The sequence below is a fragment of the Helicoverpa armigera genome, chromosome 11 (assembly GCF_030705265.1).
Source record: "Helicoverpa armigera isolate CAAS_96S chromosome 11, ASM3070526v1, whole genome shotgun sequence".
Lineage (NCBI taxonomy): Eukaryota > Metazoa > Arthropoda > Insecta > Lepidoptera > Noctuidae > Helicoverpa > Helicoverpa armigera.
Window position 1 is genome coordinate 491,190 of NC_087130.1, and position 22,508 is coordinate 513,697.

At 41.9% G+C, this 22,508-nt stretch overlaps 1 protein-coding gene across 3 annotated transcripts in view; it reads left to right on the plus strand.

Moving 5' to 3' along the window:
• Positions 1-20,784, plus strand: part of LOC110375969 (frizzled-2) — a 159,955-nt gene extending 139,171 nt beyond the window's left edge. For all 3 annotated transcript variants that reach the window (XM_049850604.2, XM_064036794.1, XM_064036793.1), the window contains 2 exons: positions 17,641-17,830; positions 17,942-20,784. In XM_049850604.2, coding sequence (XP_049706561.2) covers positions 17,660-17,830; positions 17,942-19,390 — 1,620 coding nt within the window. In that variant the 5' untranslated portion in view covers positions 17,641-17,659 and the 3' untranslated portion in view covers positions 19,391-20,784. The remainder of the gene's footprint in view (positions 1-17,640; positions 17,831-17,941) is intronic.
• The last annotated feature ends 1,724 nt before the right edge of the window (positions 20,785-22,508 follow it).

Genomic DNA, 22,508 nt, shown 5'->3' on the forward strand with positions numbered 1-22,508 from the left:
AGGTAAGCCCCGGCGGTCTCTGGCCCAATGCCGTAATAAGTTTTGCTAGTGTCGACCCAGGCGAACCTGCCAACCTACTCTCAAAGATTATTACTAGGTAGTAGGAGTTAATAATTTTTGTGATCATGGCGAGAGTATGTTGTAAGGTAGACGAAATAAAACCGGTCAAGTGCGAGTCGGACTCGCATTCAAGGTTTCTGTAGGGAGAAGCAAGCTTAGATTAGGGACTGTACCAACCAATTACCTACATACAAAAAAAAATTGTTCGCAAGTAAAGAGGTACTTTGTTTTACATAGTGTTTTATGGTATATACGTCTGAATAACAAAATTATAAATTTGTTTCTGAAAAAGATCGGTATCTCGTTCAAACTAATTTCCGTTGAAAGTGTTTATTAACCTCTTGTACCTATGCCACATCAAATATTTTATTATTATTGGTTTATATTTCATTTTTCCTGTTTTATTTTCAACAATAAATAAATAATTAGATACGAGTACCACTACCACGTTAGTTTTATGCGCATAAAAAAGTTGACAACCCTAGCGCGACCGCCGAGTTTAGGCATGAAAAGTGAAGTACATACATGAGATTGACTTCTGTACCTATGTATTTTGTGGCCCGACCCTTTCAAACTGCAGTTATTTATTCTAATAAAAATAATTTTATTACACAACATTCCCTAAGAGGAAATAAAGTATCCGTTTAAGTGTGAAGTTTAATACAGCAATGGTTGTCTCAACGCATTTTAACACGTATAATTAATAATTCATGTACAAATATAATTTTATTTACATGAAGAAACGGAGATAAAGTTTAGTGCGGCGGTGCATCGGCCCACCACCTGCAGCGCGTACACGCTACACAGCACCGCACGCCTACTTATTTATGCAGAAGTAAATAAGTAGCCGTCTATGCATCTATATCGGAACACTAAACCAACCTATAGGGTTCCACTGTCGATGCACTTTCTCATTTGCAAGTCGAAAATAGCTCGAAGCAACGCCACCGGCCGACTGAGTCACGCCTTTATTTACGAGCACCTACCTACCACTTTCCTCGGCCATCTTCCTGCCGAAGGGAGTATAACTGGTCGCTAAGTGTCCGCGAATCTATTCCCCGGCACCTACACGCGTCGGCACCTAGTAGGTGCACAACACGTGTCCACGCTTTATATTTATCGTTATTGCCGGTACATTGACGAAAGTGTTTTACGGCCTGTTAAAATGTTTACACTAGATCAACTTTATTGTGCTCCATTTTTAAATCTTCCGCGCTTGTTTATATTCCAAAATAACATTTTACTTTTCCTAGTGGGTAAGTTAAGTCGTGGTGGCCTAGTGGGTAAAGGACCAACCTCAAGTATGAGGGCGCGGGGTCGATCCCAGGTCAGGCAAGTACCAATGCAACTTTTCTAAGTTTGTATGTACTTTCTAAGTATATCTTAGACACCATTGACTGTGTTTCGGATGGCACGTTAAACTGTAGGTCCCGGCTGTCAGTGAACATCCTTGGCAGTCGTTACGGGTAGTCAGAAGCCAGAAAGTCTGACACCAGTCTAACCAAGGGGTATCGGGTTGCCCGGGTTACTGGGTTGAGGAGGTCAGATAGGCAGTCGCTTCTTGTAAAGCACTGGTACTCAGCTGAATCCGGTTAGACTGGAAGCCGACCCCAACGTGATTGGGAAAAGGCTCGGAGGATGATGATGAACATTTTACTTTTCCTACTAAAATAATAATGGTGATTAATTTACCAAGTCCAGTGCTAATGTGTAGGAAACACTGCGCCTCACGCAACTGGATAAAATAGTGCGTAATATTTACAATTATCATTAGATAGTGCGTCGTTGTTTGTATTCGCGAGGCGTGGGCGCGATGGTAAAAGCACCTCATAAAGCAGTCTAATCGTATACGTAAGCGTGTAAACAATCCCCAAGAACTGTTTCGAAACCGTTAAACACTGTTTCACATTCTCTAACACCTCCTAATTACAGGTAAAGCGCATTAAATATAATTAGTGCTTATTTGAATGGATATAAAGGCAGTGGTGCGGGTTCGATGGCCGGCCGGCAAACAGCGCGGGATCACACGCACGATTCACGCGTCCGACAATGCCGTGTTTGTTTCCCGGCTGTAGCTACACAAATTTGAGCTCGCATTAATTACCCAAGGATTACACGGCGGCATATTTCATCAGCTCGTTTTGTTAATCCTCTAGTAAACTTCACGTTTTAATTACGTGCTACAATATTTCTTAAGATAAACGACATTTAATAGGTACATTTTGTCCGGCAATCGATTTAGACAACGTTTGAATCCGGTGTCATTGCTGTAGATAAAACTGGATCTACTTCTACTCTTATCTTATCAGTTAATTAAGTCTGAATCTGAGATATGCAAGGTCGATGAAATAATATCTCATAATAGGTCTATCTGAGTAGGAAGAGAGGCTACCTGTCTTGTTAAATTAATAAAAATATGCACAAATAACGCTATCAAAGAGGAAGGGTAACGAAGGAAAGTAAAATCCTACCTATTAAAACACTACCTAGCTTTTTAGGATAGAGGGAGGCTTCCCTCTGAAGGCGCAGGCTATGCGCCTTTCTTGAAATTGGTTAAACTACTGGTATGAGCAAGGCCGCCGGTCTTGGGTCTAGTCTAGACTATAATACGTATATGCATACCATCCCTTCTCATCAGCAGCGCTTCAAAGAAAACGGCTACCTACCTACTATTGCGTTAATGTCATTTGTAGACGCGTCTAGGGCACCACGTATCAGAGCATACGTCTAGCCGAAGTCAGGGGCCGAGCTACTATTAACTACATTAACGAGCGATGCACGCCCGCTGGGCTACCGTCCTGGCCGCCATTTATCAAATTATTTATACTTATACCTCCCCACGTATGCAGGCCACCCATTTACAAGGTCCACCAAAAAACGGACGCTTTCGACTTTTTTTACCGTTCAGAGTGTTTCGCTGATAACGCCTGGGCAGGTTTTTGCTTTTGCTCCTTTTCTGTGGACGGATATTCGCTAGGGGACGGACAAGAGCGTTTGGGTTTAATTGTGGAAGGGCAGAGGCAATAATTCTCATATTCTCAAGCAGATTTTGGCTCTGACCAATAAGCTAGCATAGGTAACCGAAAAACTATGAATTATCTATTACACACGTAATGCAGAGTAATAAATAAGTTCCGACAGACGCGACCGGGTCGTATTTCATAGAATATCGTGATAATGTTCGTAGACGGCGACGCGACGCTCCAGCAAACACACTTGAAAGCCAACACTTGGTGCTGTGAAGTTCCGATACGAGCCGTCTCAGCGTATGTTCACACCACTTGGAATTCTGCCCACACCGCCTCCAAGACGCAGAGACAACCGTATTTACATTAAAGTCTAGACGCAAACCAAATAGACCGTAAACGAACAAACTTCTGCATATAAAAAACAAAAACACCTTTATAAAAAGTTGTCTAATCTGTGGCTCGTTTAAAAATAGAATTGGAACACGGTTTGGGTTTCAATCCGTTAGGATCGGAACGTGGTTGTGGCCAGTATCAGGAATACGGTAGCGCGGAGTATGAACAGGCCATTCATAGCGATAACACTGGCTGTTGAAGACAAGTGCCCGTTAAACATCACAACACGTGGTGTACAATGAGTGTTTAGAAAATATTTGATCTGTTCGTTTGTTATTCACTTGCGGACGTTACACGAATCACTCAACTTCTACTTATGTAAAGGGTTTTGATGAACTTGTTTAGAATTTCTAAACAAGCTGTCATCGCGTGATTTGCTGGGGAAAAAGAAATTCACTTCATATAAAGAAACATGAATGTAAACGATCATGATCTTACTAACGAAATTGTTGAAACATGGAATAATAATTTCTGAAACGAAAAGCTTGAGCACCGTCGGAATACAGCATGCACACGAATCAATTTTACAAAACTCAGTACCTATTGTGTGTAGAAACTATTTAATAAAAACCACTATGAAATACTTAATGTGCAAAAGCGTTATTATATGAAATGACTTGCTTTTGACTCAGATTTAGGCGTCGCCGATTCTCGAATCAAATTCATATCAAAAGGTTTACAGATAAAGTGTACATAATGAACAAAAAATGTATTATCTAGACAAATAATGATGCATGTTTGTGCCAAGCTAAGTGGATTATTAGCAATTAATCTCCGACTGGGACGACTTACTCAAGGCTATCTTGATAAAGATATTAAATTGTAACTACACTTTGTTTGTCTTTGTAACCAACCCGTTATTTGCTTTCTTACCACCTAAACTAATATTTTAGTAGTTTTCCGCTATTTCGTAATTAATTATGTTCACTAATTATGTTATCTCCACAATTTGTTTAGCGTTTATCAGTAGAAGATAAATCTTATTTGAGCAATTTTATTTTTCAAACGACCCAATCGTTTATTCAAGTTTCTTCTACCAATAACGATTACTTATTATCGAAAGTTAAACAAGTTTTTCTGAATAGAATTAATGATTCGTAATAAAAATAAGCTGCAGTTTTTATTGGCTCTGCTTAGCATGGGAGGTTCTCATTTTTTATAGAACACTTTTAACAGAAGACTAATATATAATTTTAGTAATCATTGTTTGTATAAGTAACGAACGATCAAATGATAAATCAATAATGTTATGACAGAAAAAACACGCAGGAAAAAACAACATTCATTTAAAATATGCAGCCGCCATCAAACGCTTTGAAACGGCCAGTCAATCATTAGTTAGTGAGCACAATAACATTAAAGGTATCTGGTTTACAACAGCGGGCTCGTAAAACAATCCATAACAAGGAGCCAAACTTACAATCAAACCTCTTTCTGTGTCACAGTATCGCGATACGGAGCCAATATCAATAAATCATGCGCGCCGATAACTCGCCGTAATTAAACAGCCAGTGATCGATCATAGATAGCGAGGTGTCCACCACTATCGCCGGCCAGCTACATGTGTTTCCACCTATGATAAACTACCAGGCATCACTGGCCCGTTCTTGTGCATCAGAAATTGTGGAATACGATCTCCTTGCCTTGCTTTCTAAGCAGAACTCTTTTCTAAGCAGAACTCTTTTCGAATTATTTAAGCTACAGATTGCTAAATGATAAGATTTCATTTTCGAAATCAATGTGTATTACATAACAAGCCATGTTTAACAGACTGGCCACAAGCAGACGTTTCCCACTCCACGCTTACGCTACGTACGTACCTATGTACCGATAAAGAAACTTATTTTTTCATACGATTTGATATTGTACGTTATCAGCGCGTTATCTTGCAATCTGGGTACACACTATACCTTGTAACGATGCTCTATTACAACCGAACTACATGTTTTTGACAAAATATCAATAACCCGGGCCAGCGCCATTATCGCGTACCTGGATATCTTTTGATAATTCCATAATCTTGAGCGCCTGAATTTCTAGGAATTTTTGGATTAAGAAAACGTAAACCGTTTTCATTCAAAAAGCCATGAACAGTTATTACGTAGACAGGGCAAGGAGTAATATCTGATTAAAGTGAACACTAGAAAGTGGTAAGTACGGGATAGTAAAAACTCAATAAGAATGTAGAAATCGATACCGCCGGCGCCGTCGTTACTATCTAGTATGTAGGCAAAGGCGTCTCGCTGACAGCCTGCGAGGCTGGTAATAAGCTCCATCGATGAAACTTTTATCGGATGTCAAGCGAGATGTACGATCGTAATGTACGGCTGTTTACGTTAGCGCACCAAATTATATTTATGTTTTATTATAAACAATATCGCTGACGGCGCGATGACTCCCCGATTTAGTGCTGCAATAAATTCGCATGGAAATTTAGCAAGCCCACTCGGTATTGTCCAAATATTACGGCGAACCAACACTGCACGCAGGGTATTTTCGTTTAGAGCCATTAAATCGAGATGCGTTCCATCCAGCCCGTTCAAAAACTACACGTGGGGGAGTTGTTTTATGGCCGCATTTCGTGTGACGCACGGAATTTCGCCAGGGCATCGATTATTTGAACAAACAAGCCGGGTAATAAATCATCCGCTCCCGGTTACCTGCAAGGGATCGATACGTAAAAAGCCCCTTTTTGAAACAAAAGGGAGTGACATTTCTAACGATGCTCTACTACCGTGCTCGGGTTACACTTGAATTGATCAAAGATCACTAGGAATAGAGTCGTGCCTCGCTTCGGGCGATGATGATTCTACCAGAATACAGTAATTGAAATCTTGAAACATGTACCTACAATGTTAACAAAGCGTTCAAATACAACTGAAGAGGAGTGTGCTAAACTACCGTTAAAGTTCTTACAATAGTCTAATCACCGTCGCTACGGTTACATTTTACCAGAAACATGAACATAAATAATGTACGCGAGAAGAATTGTCTCCGAGCTCGTGAAATTCGCGAACATCAAATTCATTTGGTGACGCCGATGTCCATTGTTCCCGCCGCTTCAAGCACCGTTACACCGCCATTGTTAGGATACGTCCTTGCTTTCTTAAAACAAAATATTATAAAAATTATATTGCAGAAATATTTGCAAGCATCTCGTTCAGGTACACAGTCATTGTCTTTTGTCCATTAAGATTTTATTGACCCAAATTACTTGGGGACTATTCTACAAGTCTGGAATGAAGAAATGAAAGCTTATAGTTCCTGAATGCTGCAGCTTATTGTTCGCTACTTTTATGGTCCTCCTTTGACTGATGTCAGCATTAGTTAGCACAGAGTCGTAATTACTTTGTTTTAAAGTCATTTTACTCTCGCTTTCAACGAACTCTACAAACAAATGGCCAATTTGGGCGTTAAGAGAACTTTTACGATTCGGTCCGCGTTTGCGAAATTGTTGTAACAAAACATTCAAAGACCTAAATTCCTGAGGGACCGAATACTTGCGTGGAGTGTATCCTCTATATCAGATTGAAGTGTGAACGCCGAGACCTAAAATTGTAACCTTTTGAAGGGGTGCGAGTGAGATACGGGCATTCCGGTCACAGGCGCGTGAATAGCAGTTGTATCCACACGGTCGCGCTTGTATCTTGCGCCGGATATCCGTAAATCTTACCGGCCATTCTCGGGAATATCGGACGCAAACGACAAACATCTGCTGACTGACCAGATGAGATCTACCTGCCAACGTACACGATTCGCTTGCCAAGTTTTTTTTTCTGTAAATAAGAAATCGGCTCATCGGATTGCCTGCCAAGAGATTATAAAATAGGTGATGAATATCATGATTTCAACAAATATTAGCTTCTTTTTCCTGATTTATTGTGTCATAAATTCAAATGTTCAACTTTAAAGTTATAATTGAATATTAAAAATCGTATTCATGACACAGACTAGCTGGTACACTCGACACAAAAAGTTTGTCGTTCATTTCACAATAAAAGTTGTAATGGAACTAGTCGCGTTTGATACGATCGCATCGCAAAAATGTGGAGTCGCCACAACGGCCCAACATTTACATTAAAATGTCATAAAGCCGGTTGTGGAACACATTTTTTCAATATAAAACATGGCTGCCATCTGTTGGCGGAATTTGGTGGTTTGACAAATATTGTAAGCGGATTTTAACACCTAGTGTCAAGTGAAATCAATTACGGCAAATGTAACGCGTGTTTACCCTGGAATTGCGGTTACGCGACCGAATAGCACACAACATATTCAGCGCGGCCAGCATTAAACACAGAACTGAATACAGAAATTGGTTTGAACATAACTATTAATTTAGGCAACAAATTCGAAGGGTATTTGCTCTGTTATTACACAAAATTAACTTCGAGCAGAATATTCACAACCAACTTTCTCTGTGTAAACCTTACAATGAGGAAAGTATGCACAATTTCAATTTTGTTCGCTTTAAAATCACGCAAATAGTTTTCCCAAACAGGCTCGTGAATTTTGGGTAATAAGTCATTTAAAAAGTTTAAATTGGCAATATCAAGTGTCTGGCGGTGCAGGTTGGAGGCGGTGGGCAGGTTTAACCCTGTTAACTATGACCGGCCAAATTGTCCTCCTTGCTCGGGGTGACTCCGGGGGCCTAAACTAAGCGGGAAAGCGGCAGACGACAGATTTGCGAAACTTCCACGACAGCTCCAGGAATGTAATGAACTAGATATTATTACAATTAGAGGAAATGTACTCAATTGAAAATGTAATGTAACTGACATGAAATAAAATTTTTAATTGACTTGTGTGTGATTTTGGACACCGCGATAGGTAAATGACAAATTATAATTTTAAGTTATCTTAAAGCTCAGGTTTTGATGAATCAGAGTAACATGGGTCTTGACAGACAATTTTTAGGCAGAAAGTACTTAAAAATTACCGAATCAGTTGTTTCAATCAATTTTTCTAAGCCTAAAATAAAATTCGGACGACCCTTTTCATGTCTACGTGACTATTGATTCTAAGATAATTTGACCTTTCCGCCGTCGCTTGTCAATCAATCCCCAGCTTTAGCATAAGTTTGATTTGTCAAGCGGAAAATTGCGAGGAACGAGGAAACGTTGACCCCCGCTGATTGCGTTACATCACCAGCCCACGGTAATACATACGAATATATCATTACCTTGCAATATATATAGGACTCCTTATTCAAACCTTTTTTAATACTTCTGTATAATAAAGCTTCAGAAACTCACTCATACGGAAGAAATGGGTTGGACCATTTGTACGTATTATTTTTAATCAAGGAAGGTCCTATGCTCAGGTCCTTTTAAATATCCCAAGTAAATATGATCAATTTCTTTTCATCATAGAAAACCAATTTCAGTCTAGTTCTTCTGAAAACTGTAGTACAAGCTTAATGTATTTTAACTAGAAAATGTATTCTAGTTTGCTTTTCTTGTAACACAAATTCAACAAAGTTCACTTCTTTTTATAAGCCTTAACGGTCAATCAAGATGACCTGAAAACATTTGACCGATTCTAAACAGATTCGTGCTCGGCTGGGTCACTTTTAATCCATTAAAGTATTGCGTCTAACAGTACCCAATATTATTATGCTGGCTGTTTCTAACTGGACAGCTAAATATTCGAAAATTAGCCATTTGTTTCGTTATGTTTGTTTTGTCACCAGTGTACGTTAACAGGGAGAGCGGAAATTGCGATTATTAGAGATACGCATTATCCTCATTAATTCGGCATTAGCTTTTGTACGCGACTGTACTGCCGGGTAACTAAAACTTTTATGTCATATTATCTGGATCATGGATTAGGTATTTGATTAGAGCCAATTTGTGTAAGCTTTGTTTACACATGCACGCTATAATATAATAAACAATATCAAATTATTGCTGACGTGATTCCTGCTATTAAAGTAATAAAAAAAATACTTTAAAATTTATGAAAAATTGCACACATTGTTCCTAATTTTCCTTTCAATCGCTATCGGGAACTCCTTCAAAAACAAATGGCGATCACAAAAGTTTTGCTAAAACCTTCGCCGTCGCCTAAACATCAGCGCAGACACAAAACAGACGGAACCACAACAATGGGCTTCCTTGGAACGCACGGGACCCTGAAAACAGTGTAAATAGTAAATACAGACTGAACATCAAACACGAGGCACTATTGTTACTGAAGACATGAAGAAGCCTGTTTACTAAATAACACTCGAATGGCAATACGTTGATGTTAGCTATTTACACTGAAAGAAACACCTTACTGAAATCGTCTATGAAAATACTAAACATCCGTACAGTCGTTTGTAAGGTTCATATCATTACAAGCCGAATGTTTACGATATTCTTTGTAGCACTCGTATTGTTGAAATCTTTATTGATCTTGATAGAATACAAGGATCAACCGTAAAACATTGTTGTCAACACGTAAACAAGGAACGTGTTTTTCTTTCCTGTAAAACATGTGAAGGTGACAGATTAGCCATACAGGCAGACTCCATCTATTGATAGCCGTCAAGTTTTCTCCGCTAAGAAAACACCATAAAGATAAGGCGGTCCATTTCGCATATGTACAAGTTTTCGCTGATACCTACCCCACAGGTCATTGCCCCCGGCAGCCATTTTACTTGCTTCCTTTACGGGGTGGGCAGACCTCCTAGCTATTGGCGCACGGCCCATTAATCACGTAGCTCTGTACGCATTTAGCATGCAAGAACCCAGGGTGACTCATTACTGATAATGTTACAATGGGTCTTTCTTGCGTCTGCGCAGGCGACCGACGCCTTGTCACACCATATACTTGCTCTAATGATAAAATATTTTTAATCATTATTAATGACAATGGGGTATTGATCGGTATCTATCCTCGATGTGTACTGAAACTATAACTATCTACCTTCTTATATGAGTGGGAAACTGCACAATAAGCCCTTCATTGTGCGATCACCATATTTTTCATAATACCTTTACAATGCACTCATTCTTTATATTCGCTATGGAGTAAGATAAGTGTATCTTAACCATACATATCAGTAGCACAACAGTTTACTGTTCATCCTATAGATACTCTTCAAGAAATTTAAACTCCAGTCTCTTAACAAACAAAATTGATGGTGTCTCTCATTTTCCTACACATTTGGGTTGTGAAACGAACTTCCCAGTACAACAATACAATGTACTCTCACTTGTTGACACCGCAGTCCAATTTAAAGAACTTTCCTCATTTATCTTCCACAATCAACGTTATAACCGTTCTGAATGAGCCTCGTTAAACGCTACAATACTCACGATTTGACCCACAATGCAAATAAACCAAATGACTGACTACTTTTTACTTTCAAACTTTGACAGTTATTAAAGCGGTACACGGTGACACTTCGAAACAAACCACAGTTTTTCCGACAATTTATTTGAGGGAGTCAAATGTGAATCGTTTATGATTTATCTTTCCGGGAAAGGTAGTGAATAATTCCAGAATAAGCACATGCCAGATAAACATGTAAACAAGAAACCATTCCAACTTTTTTGACAAAATATTTTCGGGTTACCTGTCTGGATTTTGTCTGTACCTATTTCATTAAATACATTTTAAGTGAGTAGTTCGTTAGTAGCCGCGTGCCATGTTGAGTTTGAGTTCACTATCGCTAACTTATCGTCCACAGCTACTTGTTTCTTTCCCATGGTTATTCGACCTGCTTTTAAATGGTAAGAAATTGCTAAATCACTTAGTTAATGTTCACTTAAGTGGATTCACGCCACTTTGACAGCCTTCTTACTTGCATTGCAATTTTAGCGTTTAAACTGTTAATAGACTAACAAAAACTTGTAATATTATTCCAAAGATCCGTAACTACAAGTCCATTAGATCTAAGATTCAAATATGATAATAGGCAGGCTGCTCAAAACCCAAGTTTAACAATATCCCTCCTTCAATAAACTGAAGCTTCACTTACACTTCAGTCAAATCAAAACTTATCCTATTAAACTTGTTAATTAATTCTAAAACTATTTTCCCGTTGTACAGTTGTTTATGTTATACCGATACGTCAATCAAAGTCTATCTATTTATCACATATCAAATATATTCGCGGCGGCATCGGTACATCACACACAATAAGCGCAAAACATTTCTGACTCGCGTCTGTTAATCTTCTAACCTCACAACGTGTCCATCAAACAATATTCTCGTGAGGACATAAAAAACTGCTTAAACATTGCCGAAAAATAACTTCGAATATCTTAGCATGTAACATGAACATCAATCATGCAAATAAGTTAAAATAAGGCTTCGTAAAAAAACGAAAACGACTAGTAACATTAACGAGGCGTATCTTGTTTAATACGCGAGTTAAGCTTGTTGTTTTTGTTCAGTTTCATGTAATAATTAACTGTTATGTTCCCATGGTTGAGCGTCGGAGATAACAATGTATGTGTTACCGTAGATTGCTCATTGATCTCGAAGGGAACTATCTTACTATGTAGATGTAATAGGTACAATCAACATTGTACTTGAATAGCGGATGACGTCATCTGCATAAATCTCAGTTGTTACCGCTACGCTGCACCATGATTGTGATTATAAACTAGATAAACTCTGAATTTAATCCAGCAAATAATTTTCTATTGAAATAGTTGAAGGATGGTGAAAGCAGATTCAAAGGAAAATATGTCGTAAGACCAACTAGATACACAGACACATTGCTTATCGCGACAACATGGACCCATAATTCACAATATTATCCGAAGCATGAACACCGCCCTGCATGATACAGCGCACATATGTAAGTCAAAATTCCGATGTTCTGCAGAAGTGTCGCGCATACCATGCGGAGCCAGGTTTATAGGTGGTAAACACGGAACTGACTCCTGCGGCCTCCCCGATCCCGGCTTTACGGCCTCGCTCGTAAATTATTTTGATGTCACTCTGCATATTATTGCGCATTCCGTGGGTTGCTGGTAACACTTGCCTCTTTAAGGTAGGGCTGTGAGAGAAAGCTAAGACTAAACTACTAAGTACATAATAAAAAAAAGTGCAGTGAAGAACTTTTGTATTACCATTTCTCTACAAGCTTTTTTAAGTTTAGAACGAAATTAGTGCGACCTTTCGTTAGTGTGCGGGGTAGTGTCACCATTAGGGTAAAAGCACAAAAGCGTCAATGCTCCCTAAGTTCAGGCCATAACTCGCCCCCAGGTGGGCCCGGACGCCCGTTTCTCATAGCTAAGCGCAAAATGACCGAAGTTTTAAACTTGAGCTACTTTAGAGTAGCATTTAGCTGGTACGTACTAACGTAAATCGTGTACATACAAGGAATATTCCCCAGTGGTCACAGGAAGCGATCGCTCGTAAAATAGCATTCGACGACGACGCAGCGGCGACGAGCAAGTCGCAGCGTTTTTACGACGCGACCGCGGCGACCACGGGCTGCGTGGTCGCGAGATGTGGGCTCGGTCCATTGTGCAGGCTCGTAAATAAAAACAACTATAAAATTAAAGCAATAATAGTTTTATTGTAGGGACGGAGGCTGTTATGGTAACGCGTTGGGTGGAACGGAAATATTGAGACACCATTTGTTTATGCACTAAAACTTAAATAATTAGGTTATGAATATCTTAGTAAAATTATCTAAGACATCATAAATGTACAATTGATGTGAATACCGCGCTGTAACGTCGGAATGTAATGGGATAAACGCCGTCATACTCGTAATTACGCCGCGATGCTAACTGCCAATCCGGGTGTTTAAAAACTAGCAATTTATTGGCGTAACGTGCTACAAAATATCTGAGATATGTTAATTGGACGCATAGACACCTCGCTGTAATTGAATCGATAGGCTTGAGCTCCATATTGTTCAATTTTTATCTGGCTGTCAAAATTGGCGATCTGATATTATAATTTTATATCTCATAACTTTCTAAGCTCGGCTTACTATGTGTCATATAACTGCTGTGACTGTGACCTACCTGACGAAATTTCTGTAATCGACTTTACAAAGGATTAACGTGTTGATACAGTTACTACATGCGGCAGTCTCCAGATAAACCGCAGTGAGTCTAACCGATATACTGAGAATATTAGAGGCGTTCAATCGAAATGTCTTTAGAATTTTATTCACCAATAAATACATTGGCAACACATTCAAAATTAGCTTTGCAACATATCCCACACATGTCTGAAAATACCCTCACAAAACTTGGTGTAAAATTAAATCTCATGAGATTGCATGGACCATGTCGTTAAAAAAAGCTAGCTGAGAAACTTTTGCCGACAAAAATCAAATCTAGCATATGATAATTTTATTCATTGTGTTGGTACATATATTATGTTGATGTGATGAGTCGCGCAGTGTGTTGGCCCGGGGCTGCGCGCGCGCTCGTAAACTGCGCGTATTGATTGCGAACATTTGACCACGTGCACACGTCGTTTGTACGCATTTTCATTAGCAACAAACGTAGAAATGTGTGGTCCCAGTTGTGGGAGATAGCGGGGATAAAACATCATCTTAAGTATACAATTCTTGCATTCGGAACTCCACTAACTTAACGACTTTAACTTAACTGTGATTAGTTAATTGAAGGCACCCATAAAAGGAGTTTCGGAATTAATAAATGCTTTGGCCAATAATGGCAAATATTATACCTACTTCTCATCAATTAAATTAGCAATGCTTAGAGAAGAACATTTTTATCTTCTCGAGCGCTCGGCATTGACGCTGCAAGATCATAAATAGCACCAGCGCAGGACCCGCCCACGTCAGTAACTTGTCCCAAAACATAAGTCTATAAGCTTTTAAACAGTTTGGCAGCGGGCCAGGCGATCGGGCATCAACCTCGGAACACCACGAATATATGCCAATTTCGAACCTAATCGCCAGCCAGATGACAAACACTAAGTAAAATGACACCTAAGAAGTGTTTCTTTTATGACAACTTTTTGTAATTTTTTGTGGCACGCTGCCAGTCCCGACCAGGATGCAGCTCATTTATTTCAACTCAAAGACTTTTCTAATGCCAAAATAATCTATGAAAGCTGTCAAATATTTATGATAAATGTAACTTTCTATGTGAGATTTACTATTAGCGATATAATGACTTGGGAAACGGCTCAATTCGTGTTCTGCGTGTACTTGTTAGACGGTCCCGCGAATATGTTCGGAGTCGATTCCGATCATTCGTCGAGTTAACGCAAAGCCAGGACGCGGAACTAATACAAATAGCCCAGTTCTGGATAAGTCAATAAAATTAGGTTTAACGCAAACACGGCAGGAGCCGGCGGCGGCGTGCTGCACTGCGCGCCGGGAACACGTTCGGGCTATAAGGTGTCGGTGCTGGTCGCGATGCCAACTATTACTATTTCCAGTGAAGCGGAATAACCGTGCGACTCTAATAAAGGGTAGGGCACGCTCGCATCGACAGCGGGTATTGTAAGCAAAAACTACGCACTAATTCCCTGAATGCAATTTTCATTCGCTTAGCTAGTCATAGCCAATTCATTGTTGGAATTATTTTTTTTATAGGTCACAATGCAATGCAGTTGTGTAGCGTCAAATTGGCTTACAGTCAATAACCATACATAGCTGAAGGTGTATCAATCAACACTGACTCATGTTAAAAACCCTTGTTGTCACATGCATACGAGTAGCTAATCAATATTTAGTCGACATAGATAAGACAAGACCATTGCAATTCAAATGAGGAAGTCGGTTCCGTTCCTTAGGCTAGACACCCGTCGAGTTTGGTGGTCTCCTTCTCTAAACCTGGAGCTAATGAACTTTGACTCATTAGAAGGTTCGTCCCCGCTGGCGGTGCGACCAGACCCTATGTCTGCATACGCGTATCGTACCGGGAACAGCTCGGTTTTACGACGGCGTTTGTTTATACAACTGCGATACGATTCGATTCCATTCAATTCAAATCGCTGCCTTATTAAACGCATAATGCGCGTTTTTACGCTTCATTAGCGCGCCGACCGTTATGCGCTGCGAACGTCTACATGGCGGAGCTATTACAAAAAATGTTGGCTTATCTTTCCTAGGTCTAGACTTTTATGGCTACTGAGAATGTTGGACGGAGCCAATGCTCCTGACTGCGCGCATAAATTAGTTTATTCTCGCAGTTTTGTCTTCAACAGACTAATCTGAGCAGCATTCATGAATACCGAGCCTTACAGTAGCTGGGATCTGTTGTAAGGAGAACATTACCTTAGAACTCACTTATAAGAGTTAGCACCACACAAATTGCAGGTCATGGGAATTGCCCACCATGCACAGCTATATTAGCTATGCATATTACTTATACATCGATGAAACATCCTTGTGTGTGGGTACATCGCACGCTCTATCAATGATCAAACAGCTCGTACATCCGCGCCTGCACATTACTATTACAACTTTATGAGGTTTCATTACACGCGGATTAAAATAGAACCAATACCAGTTATAATAACAAATAAACCGTTAGACATTAACCATTCATTGCGCAGTTTACATTGTTGTTAATCGTGTTGAATTATTGCGTGGTGCAGATAACTGACATTACAAAGGGTCTTTAGCAACAAGCAGATAGGAGTAAGCCATTATATTATCAGTGGGTAATCGTCTCCTGGTAAACGGTGAGCGACCCAGCCCATCCTATAATAATCACTTAGGAGTCGGGGCCGAGCGAGGCACGAGATAAAAACGCCTCACCCAGCCTAATCGGTACACAAACAGATCTCTATAACATTTTATTAGTCTAAAAACCCCCGTATGACACGGTACACGGTGCAGGCAACAATTAAGTGAGTGTAACCACAGAATTTTAAATAGCTCACGGCTAATTTAATTTAACGGTGGAATCAGTGTTGTCTGTTGTAGCCATGTGTCGATATAACGTGTCGTTAAAAGCGCATTAACCGACAGTTCGGACGACAAGCGCGACGAGAAAAACACAGATTAAAACTGCTGCTTGTAGATCGGATAGGGAGGTGAATTTATACCAAATTTTTATTATTAGTCGATTGTTTTGTAGCTTTGTCATATTAAACACTGCTATGTTACTTAACAACTCACAATTTAATTAGCATCCCACAAGTGGAAATAAAATTAAAAATAATTAAGACTGTAGCAAACACAGGTGCCAAATCAATCGGTATTTGTCATCATAACTGTTAGCATCAGTGCGGGTCACGGTACTAGGCAGAGTACGTCCGTCTGCAGCATCCTTTCTGCACGAGAGTGAGCAGCGCTTCACCGTCGCACATGTTGCTCCAGAAATAAATAAAACTATTTAACTCCACTGATACGCTGCCGAACTGCGCCGGCATTTCAACCCAAAGCTTCAGGCGATTTTTACATTCTTTTTGTTCTTTATTACAGTTAAATCTATTTTTATTACGTACCATTAAGAAGCTTAGTAATGTTTAATGACAGGTTTATAAGTATTTTCAACTATTTGTAGATACAACACAGAAAATTAACGATAGCAAAAAATGTATATTTTCTTCTCATTTTCTATTATTTTCTTCATTGTGACGCAATTGTGTTTTTCTGTCATTAATAAGTTGTAAGCGGCAGCGTTTGATGTAGCTAATGTTTGTATTGACCTAATTAACAAAAATATTGACCGCGGATACGATAATTGCTTATAAATTAGAAGAATTATTATCAGCTCGTGGAAGCTATTGCCAGATATATAAGAAGTTGCCGCCACACAGTATCAACACTTACGCGATATGCGTGCTCCGTAACACCGTGAAATCATTCGGAACTAGTCGACTGTACTGTACGAAACATTGTAGTGTAAGTGTCGTTGCAATCGTAACAGAAATGTTCACATCATAAATTTTGAGCACTAATTCGCCACATAAAGGGTTTCCCAAACAATCCCGCACAATAATCGGCAAGTTATCGACATCGTATGACAATAAACGAACGGTAGTCGGCGCACAATGCGACGCCAGATATTGTGTAATCTGCGTGTTCCGATAGCCGGCGATAAGCTGCGATATCGGCCAGATTGCCGATACAACTATCTGCCATATAACTACCTGGAGACTGACGCTCGCATCAACAATAACAATCATGTTTTACTCATCATTCTCAGTGAATCCCGATCATTCTGTACACGATACCAAGATGGATCACTTTATTGAGATACAGATAGCATTTTATAGATTTGTTGTTTTGTATATGTGTTTTAATTCGTATTTGTTTTGTTTCCAGATGCGGGTGTGATAGCAGCATGACGATGTGGTTGTGGTGGGTGGTGAGTGCGGTGCTGGCGGCGAGCGGGGCCGCGCTGCAGCCGCGCTGCCAGGAGATCACCATCCCCATGTGCCGCGGCATCGGGTACAACCTCACCTCCTTCCCCAACGCGCTCGACCATGACACGCAGGAGGAGGCCGGCCTTGAGGTACTTATTAGCAGCTCCTTCTTTTTTCTTTTTAAACAGGCCATTCATGACCCAAGTAGTTTTTGGAGTATTCACGACGTGGAGTACTAATTATAAAATTTTGCGTTCCAGGTCCACCAATACTGGCCGTTAGTCGAGATCAAATGTTCTGCAGATCTAAAATTCTTCCTGTGCTCGGTGTACACGCCCATCTGCATCGAGGACTACGCCAAACCGCTGCCGGCGTGCCGCAGCGTGTGCGAGCGCGCGCGGGACGGCTGCGCGCCGCTCATGCAGAAGTACGGCTTCCAGTGGCCCGAGCGCATGGCCTGCGAGCGTCTGCCCCGCGCCGGCGACCCCGACCAGCTGTGCATGGAGGAGACCGAGCGGGCCCGCGAGCCGCCGCCGCCGCCCGCGCGCCGCCCGCCGCGCCCCGCCTGCTCCGACCCCAACGCAAAAAACTGCCAGGCCGGCGCCGCGCCTGCGGGCGAGGCGGGCGCGGCGGCCTGCGCGTGCACGTGCCGGGCGCCGCTGGTGGCGCTGCGCGCGCTGCACAACGCCAGCGCGGCCGCCGGCGTGGCCGCGTGCGCGCTGCCCTGCGCCGGCGCGTTCTTCACGCGCGAGGAGAAGGAGTTCGCGGCCGTGTGGGTCGCCATGTGGGGCGGCCTCTGCGCCGCCAGCACGCTCATGACGCTCACCACCTTCCTCATCGACTCGCAGCGCTTTAAGTACCCCGAGCGGCCCATCGTGTACCTGTCGGCGTGCTACTTCATGGTGTCGCTGGGCTACCTGGCGCGGCTGGCGCTGGGACACGACGAGGTGGTGTGCGAGGGCGCCCTGTTGCGTACCTCGGCCAACGGTCCCGGCGCCTGCACGCTCGTCTTCGTGCTGGTTTACTTTTTCGGCATGGCGTCATCGATCTGGTGGGTGGTGCTATCTTTTGCGTGGTTCTTGGCCGCGGGACTCAAATGGGGCAACGAAGCCATCGCTGGACACGCACAATATTACCACCTGGCCGCGTGGCTCATTCCTGCCGCGAAGACCGTGGCCGTGCTGCTGGCCGGTGCCGTGGACGGAGACCCGGTGGCCGGCATCTGCTACGTAGGTAACTCGTCACCGGAGAACTTGAAGCGTTACGTACTCGCGCCGCTGATCGTGTACTTCGCCCTGGGAGCGACGTTCCTGCTCGCCGGGTTCGTGTCACTGTTCCGCATCCGCTCGGTGATCAAGCGGCAGGGCGGCGTGGGCGCCGGCTCCAAGGCCGACAAGCTGGAGAAGCTGATGATCCGCATCGGCGTGTTCAGCGTGCTGTACGCGGTGCCAGCCGGCGTGGTCATCGGCTGCCTGGCGTACGAGGCGGGCGGCCACGAGCAGTGGGTGCGGCGCGTGGCCTGCGGGCCCACGTGCGGCGGCCGGCCGCTCTACTCCGCGCTCATGCTCAAGTACTTCATGGCGCTGGCGGTGGGCATCACGTCGGGCGTGTGGATCTGGTCGGGCAAGACGCTGGAGTCGTGGCGGCGCGTGTGGCGCGGCGGGCGCGAGCCGGCGCCGGCGCAGCGGGCCCTGGTCAAGGGCGTGTGACGCGCGCCCGCGGGCCCCGCCCCCGCCGCCGGGCCCCCGGGCCCCGCCCGCCTGCCGCCCTCCCTGCCGCCCTCGCTGCCGCCGCCGGCCACTGCCGCGCCCTCCGCCCGCTCGGGGCAGCCGCTGTCGGACTACGGGCCCGTCTAGTCGCCCACGTGTTCCTGCTAGCTGTTAGACTGGGACAGTAACCCCCCGACAGGGCAGTGCGAAGGCTCGTGTCCATGACAGTGCTTGAAGCGGCTCGTGAAGTGACGCCACTGACTTTAGTGCTGATACTGTGAGAGTGAAACGTCGCGCGTGTCTAGTCTTAGTGTTTCCGCGACGCACAACATATACGTAACTAGTGTTAAGGACCGCGGCCGTGGCGTCCGATCCACGCTGAGATGCCGTGGACTGACTGACACTTTTGTTGAAACTATTTCACGGCGCCACTGTGACATCGACAAATATTTTCAAAAAACGTCGCAAGACTCTTTCAACTAGAAGTGTCCCAAACTATACCCAATTGCAGTCACAATGACTGGACTTTCAACGTAAGAGTCAGTAAAATACTCCACCGTTTAGTTCCATTACCTCATGAACACTGCCAATTTCGTACGTTTTTACAAATTAACAGTGAAGTAGTTTACTGCTCTGTGCTGTAACTGTTGTAATATAAAGATACCTAAACCGACCGCCACGACGAGCGACAGAAGCTCATCGCCATGCAACTGATTGTAATAATAAACTCATGTATCTCTTTGTAAACACGTTGATGCTGATGAGTTGCTGTCGTTCGTGCTGATATTGTTCTGTGACTTTAGACCCGTAGTGTGTACCGAACGCATTTTGAGCATTTTGTATATCTATTGTAATGATCTCTGATGTCATGTTGTAAATAGTGATCCTAAATCATTTCATCCCTATAGTAAGTAGTAAGATGCTATTATCTACTTATGTATGTGTTTAACTTCGGTTATGTTATTAAAACTTGTAGAAAAGACAATCCTAGTGAAAATACCAACCTAATATTGTATTTTTCTTTATTAGTTTCGTACAACTCGATACTAGGTGGCGTTATAAGGCTACCCTGAAAATGACACTACTTCAAGCAATCTGGTTCTTGCTCTATGATGTCTTACAACGCCATCTATTGCCGAGTAGTTAACACTTTGTAAATATAATTTGACAAGTATGCCGAAATAAACTGGAACTGATAAACTGTGTGTGACGAATGATAAAATTGTATTTTGTGCAATGGTATAGTATATTCTTACTTAATTGTAAAGTGAATAAGATGTATGAAAAATTGTATATTGTAGCTACGGACGCCGCAGTCGAAGCCATGAAAATCATTATGTAATTTATTTTATATCTAACTGTAGATAACAAATAAAGCGACTTTTTTATGTACACACGATTTGTTTTTTTTTTTAACATCAGATACATAAAATAGGTATTATAATAGTAATAAGGACCTACCCTCAGCAAATCCTTGGCCTAATAGTTTAAGGTAAAGAAGCCATGGTCCGAACGCGCAAAGCGTCTTCCATGCCAGGCCATCCCGCATTACAGCGGTAACTTGGTACTTGTCAACCGTAAAAAACAAGTTTAATAGCACAAAAATATAATTATGACAAGAAATCTATCACAAAGAATGCAGTAATATTTTGCGAGCGTTGGGGAGTGCCTTCACTGGTGTCGTGGTGGCCTAGTGGGCAAAGAACCAACCTCTCGAGCATGAGGGCGCGGGTTCGATTCCAGGTCAGGCAAGCACCAATGCAACTTTTCTAAGTTTGTATGTACTTTCTACGTATATCTTAGACACCAATGACTGTGAAATGAAATGAAATGAAATTGTTTATTTTGCAAGTTGGACATTACATCACTTTTACACGTCATTTTAAGAACGCTGAGGCCGGCATTTCCTAACTGACTGATCCCTGAGAAGAAACGCCGAAACAAACTCAAGGGTCATAGTCTCTTTTAAAGTCCAAACATGTTATAAATGAAATAATTATGTGTGAGTGTCACCATGTACGCGGTCTGGAATGGCCTTTTGAGGAAAGAGCCACATCAGGCTGGAGCTGACCAGTCCCAACAGACGGCACGCATGCATCAGTCGTCGTGTAGCTCAACCATATCTTAGGGAGCTCAACGACCTGTCACACGACGATACCAGATCTGCAGAACATTTGCGTAGGCCATTTAAAAATACTCAAACCCGCCAGACAGACAGATATTTATGTTATAAGAATATATAATGTTGCTCGCATACACGATACTCACATTCACAATAATAATAATAAATTTAAAAAAAAAAAAATACAATTATAACATATAAATGTCAATAAAAAGAATGTCATTAATAAAAGTTATCTGATGATAATAATATTTAAATGTCAAAAGTAACAATACACAGGCATTTAAAAAGATATCACTCACTAAGCGAGCAGCTCATTCCCAAGCTTCTTTATCATTTAAATAATCAGATATTTTGTAATATCCTTTTTTCAAGAGTTTGGATTTTATATGATTTTTAAACTTCCTGATAGGTAAGTCACGAACCGCTTTGGGAAGTTTATTGTAAAAGCGTATACATTGACCCATGAACGAGTTGCTTACTCTGTGGAGGCGAGTAGCATGTACAGCGAGATTATGTTTATTCCTAGTATTTATGCTATGAACATCAGACATTTGAACAAAGTTAGAAATGTTTTTACGAACGTACATTAAATTTTCAAAAATATATTGAGAGGCAACAGTCAGAATGTTTATTTCTTTGAATTTCTCTCTGAGAGAAACTTTTGGGCCCAGATTATAAATGGCTCGAACAGCTCTTTTCTGTAGAATAAATATAGTTTCAACATCCGCACAGTTTCCCCAAAGGAGAATCCCATACGTCATTGAACTATGAAAGTAACTAAAATAAACTATTCTGGCTGTGTCCACATCGGTGATAAGTCGGATCTTTTTAATAGCATAGGCGGCTGAACTAAGCTTTCCTGACAATTTAACTATATGTGGGCCCCATTGGAGTTTGGAATCAACGGTCAAACCAAGAAATACCGTTGACTCAACAGGCTTCAACTCTACTCCATTTAGTTGTACATTGGTGTGTAACTGCCTTACGTTAGGC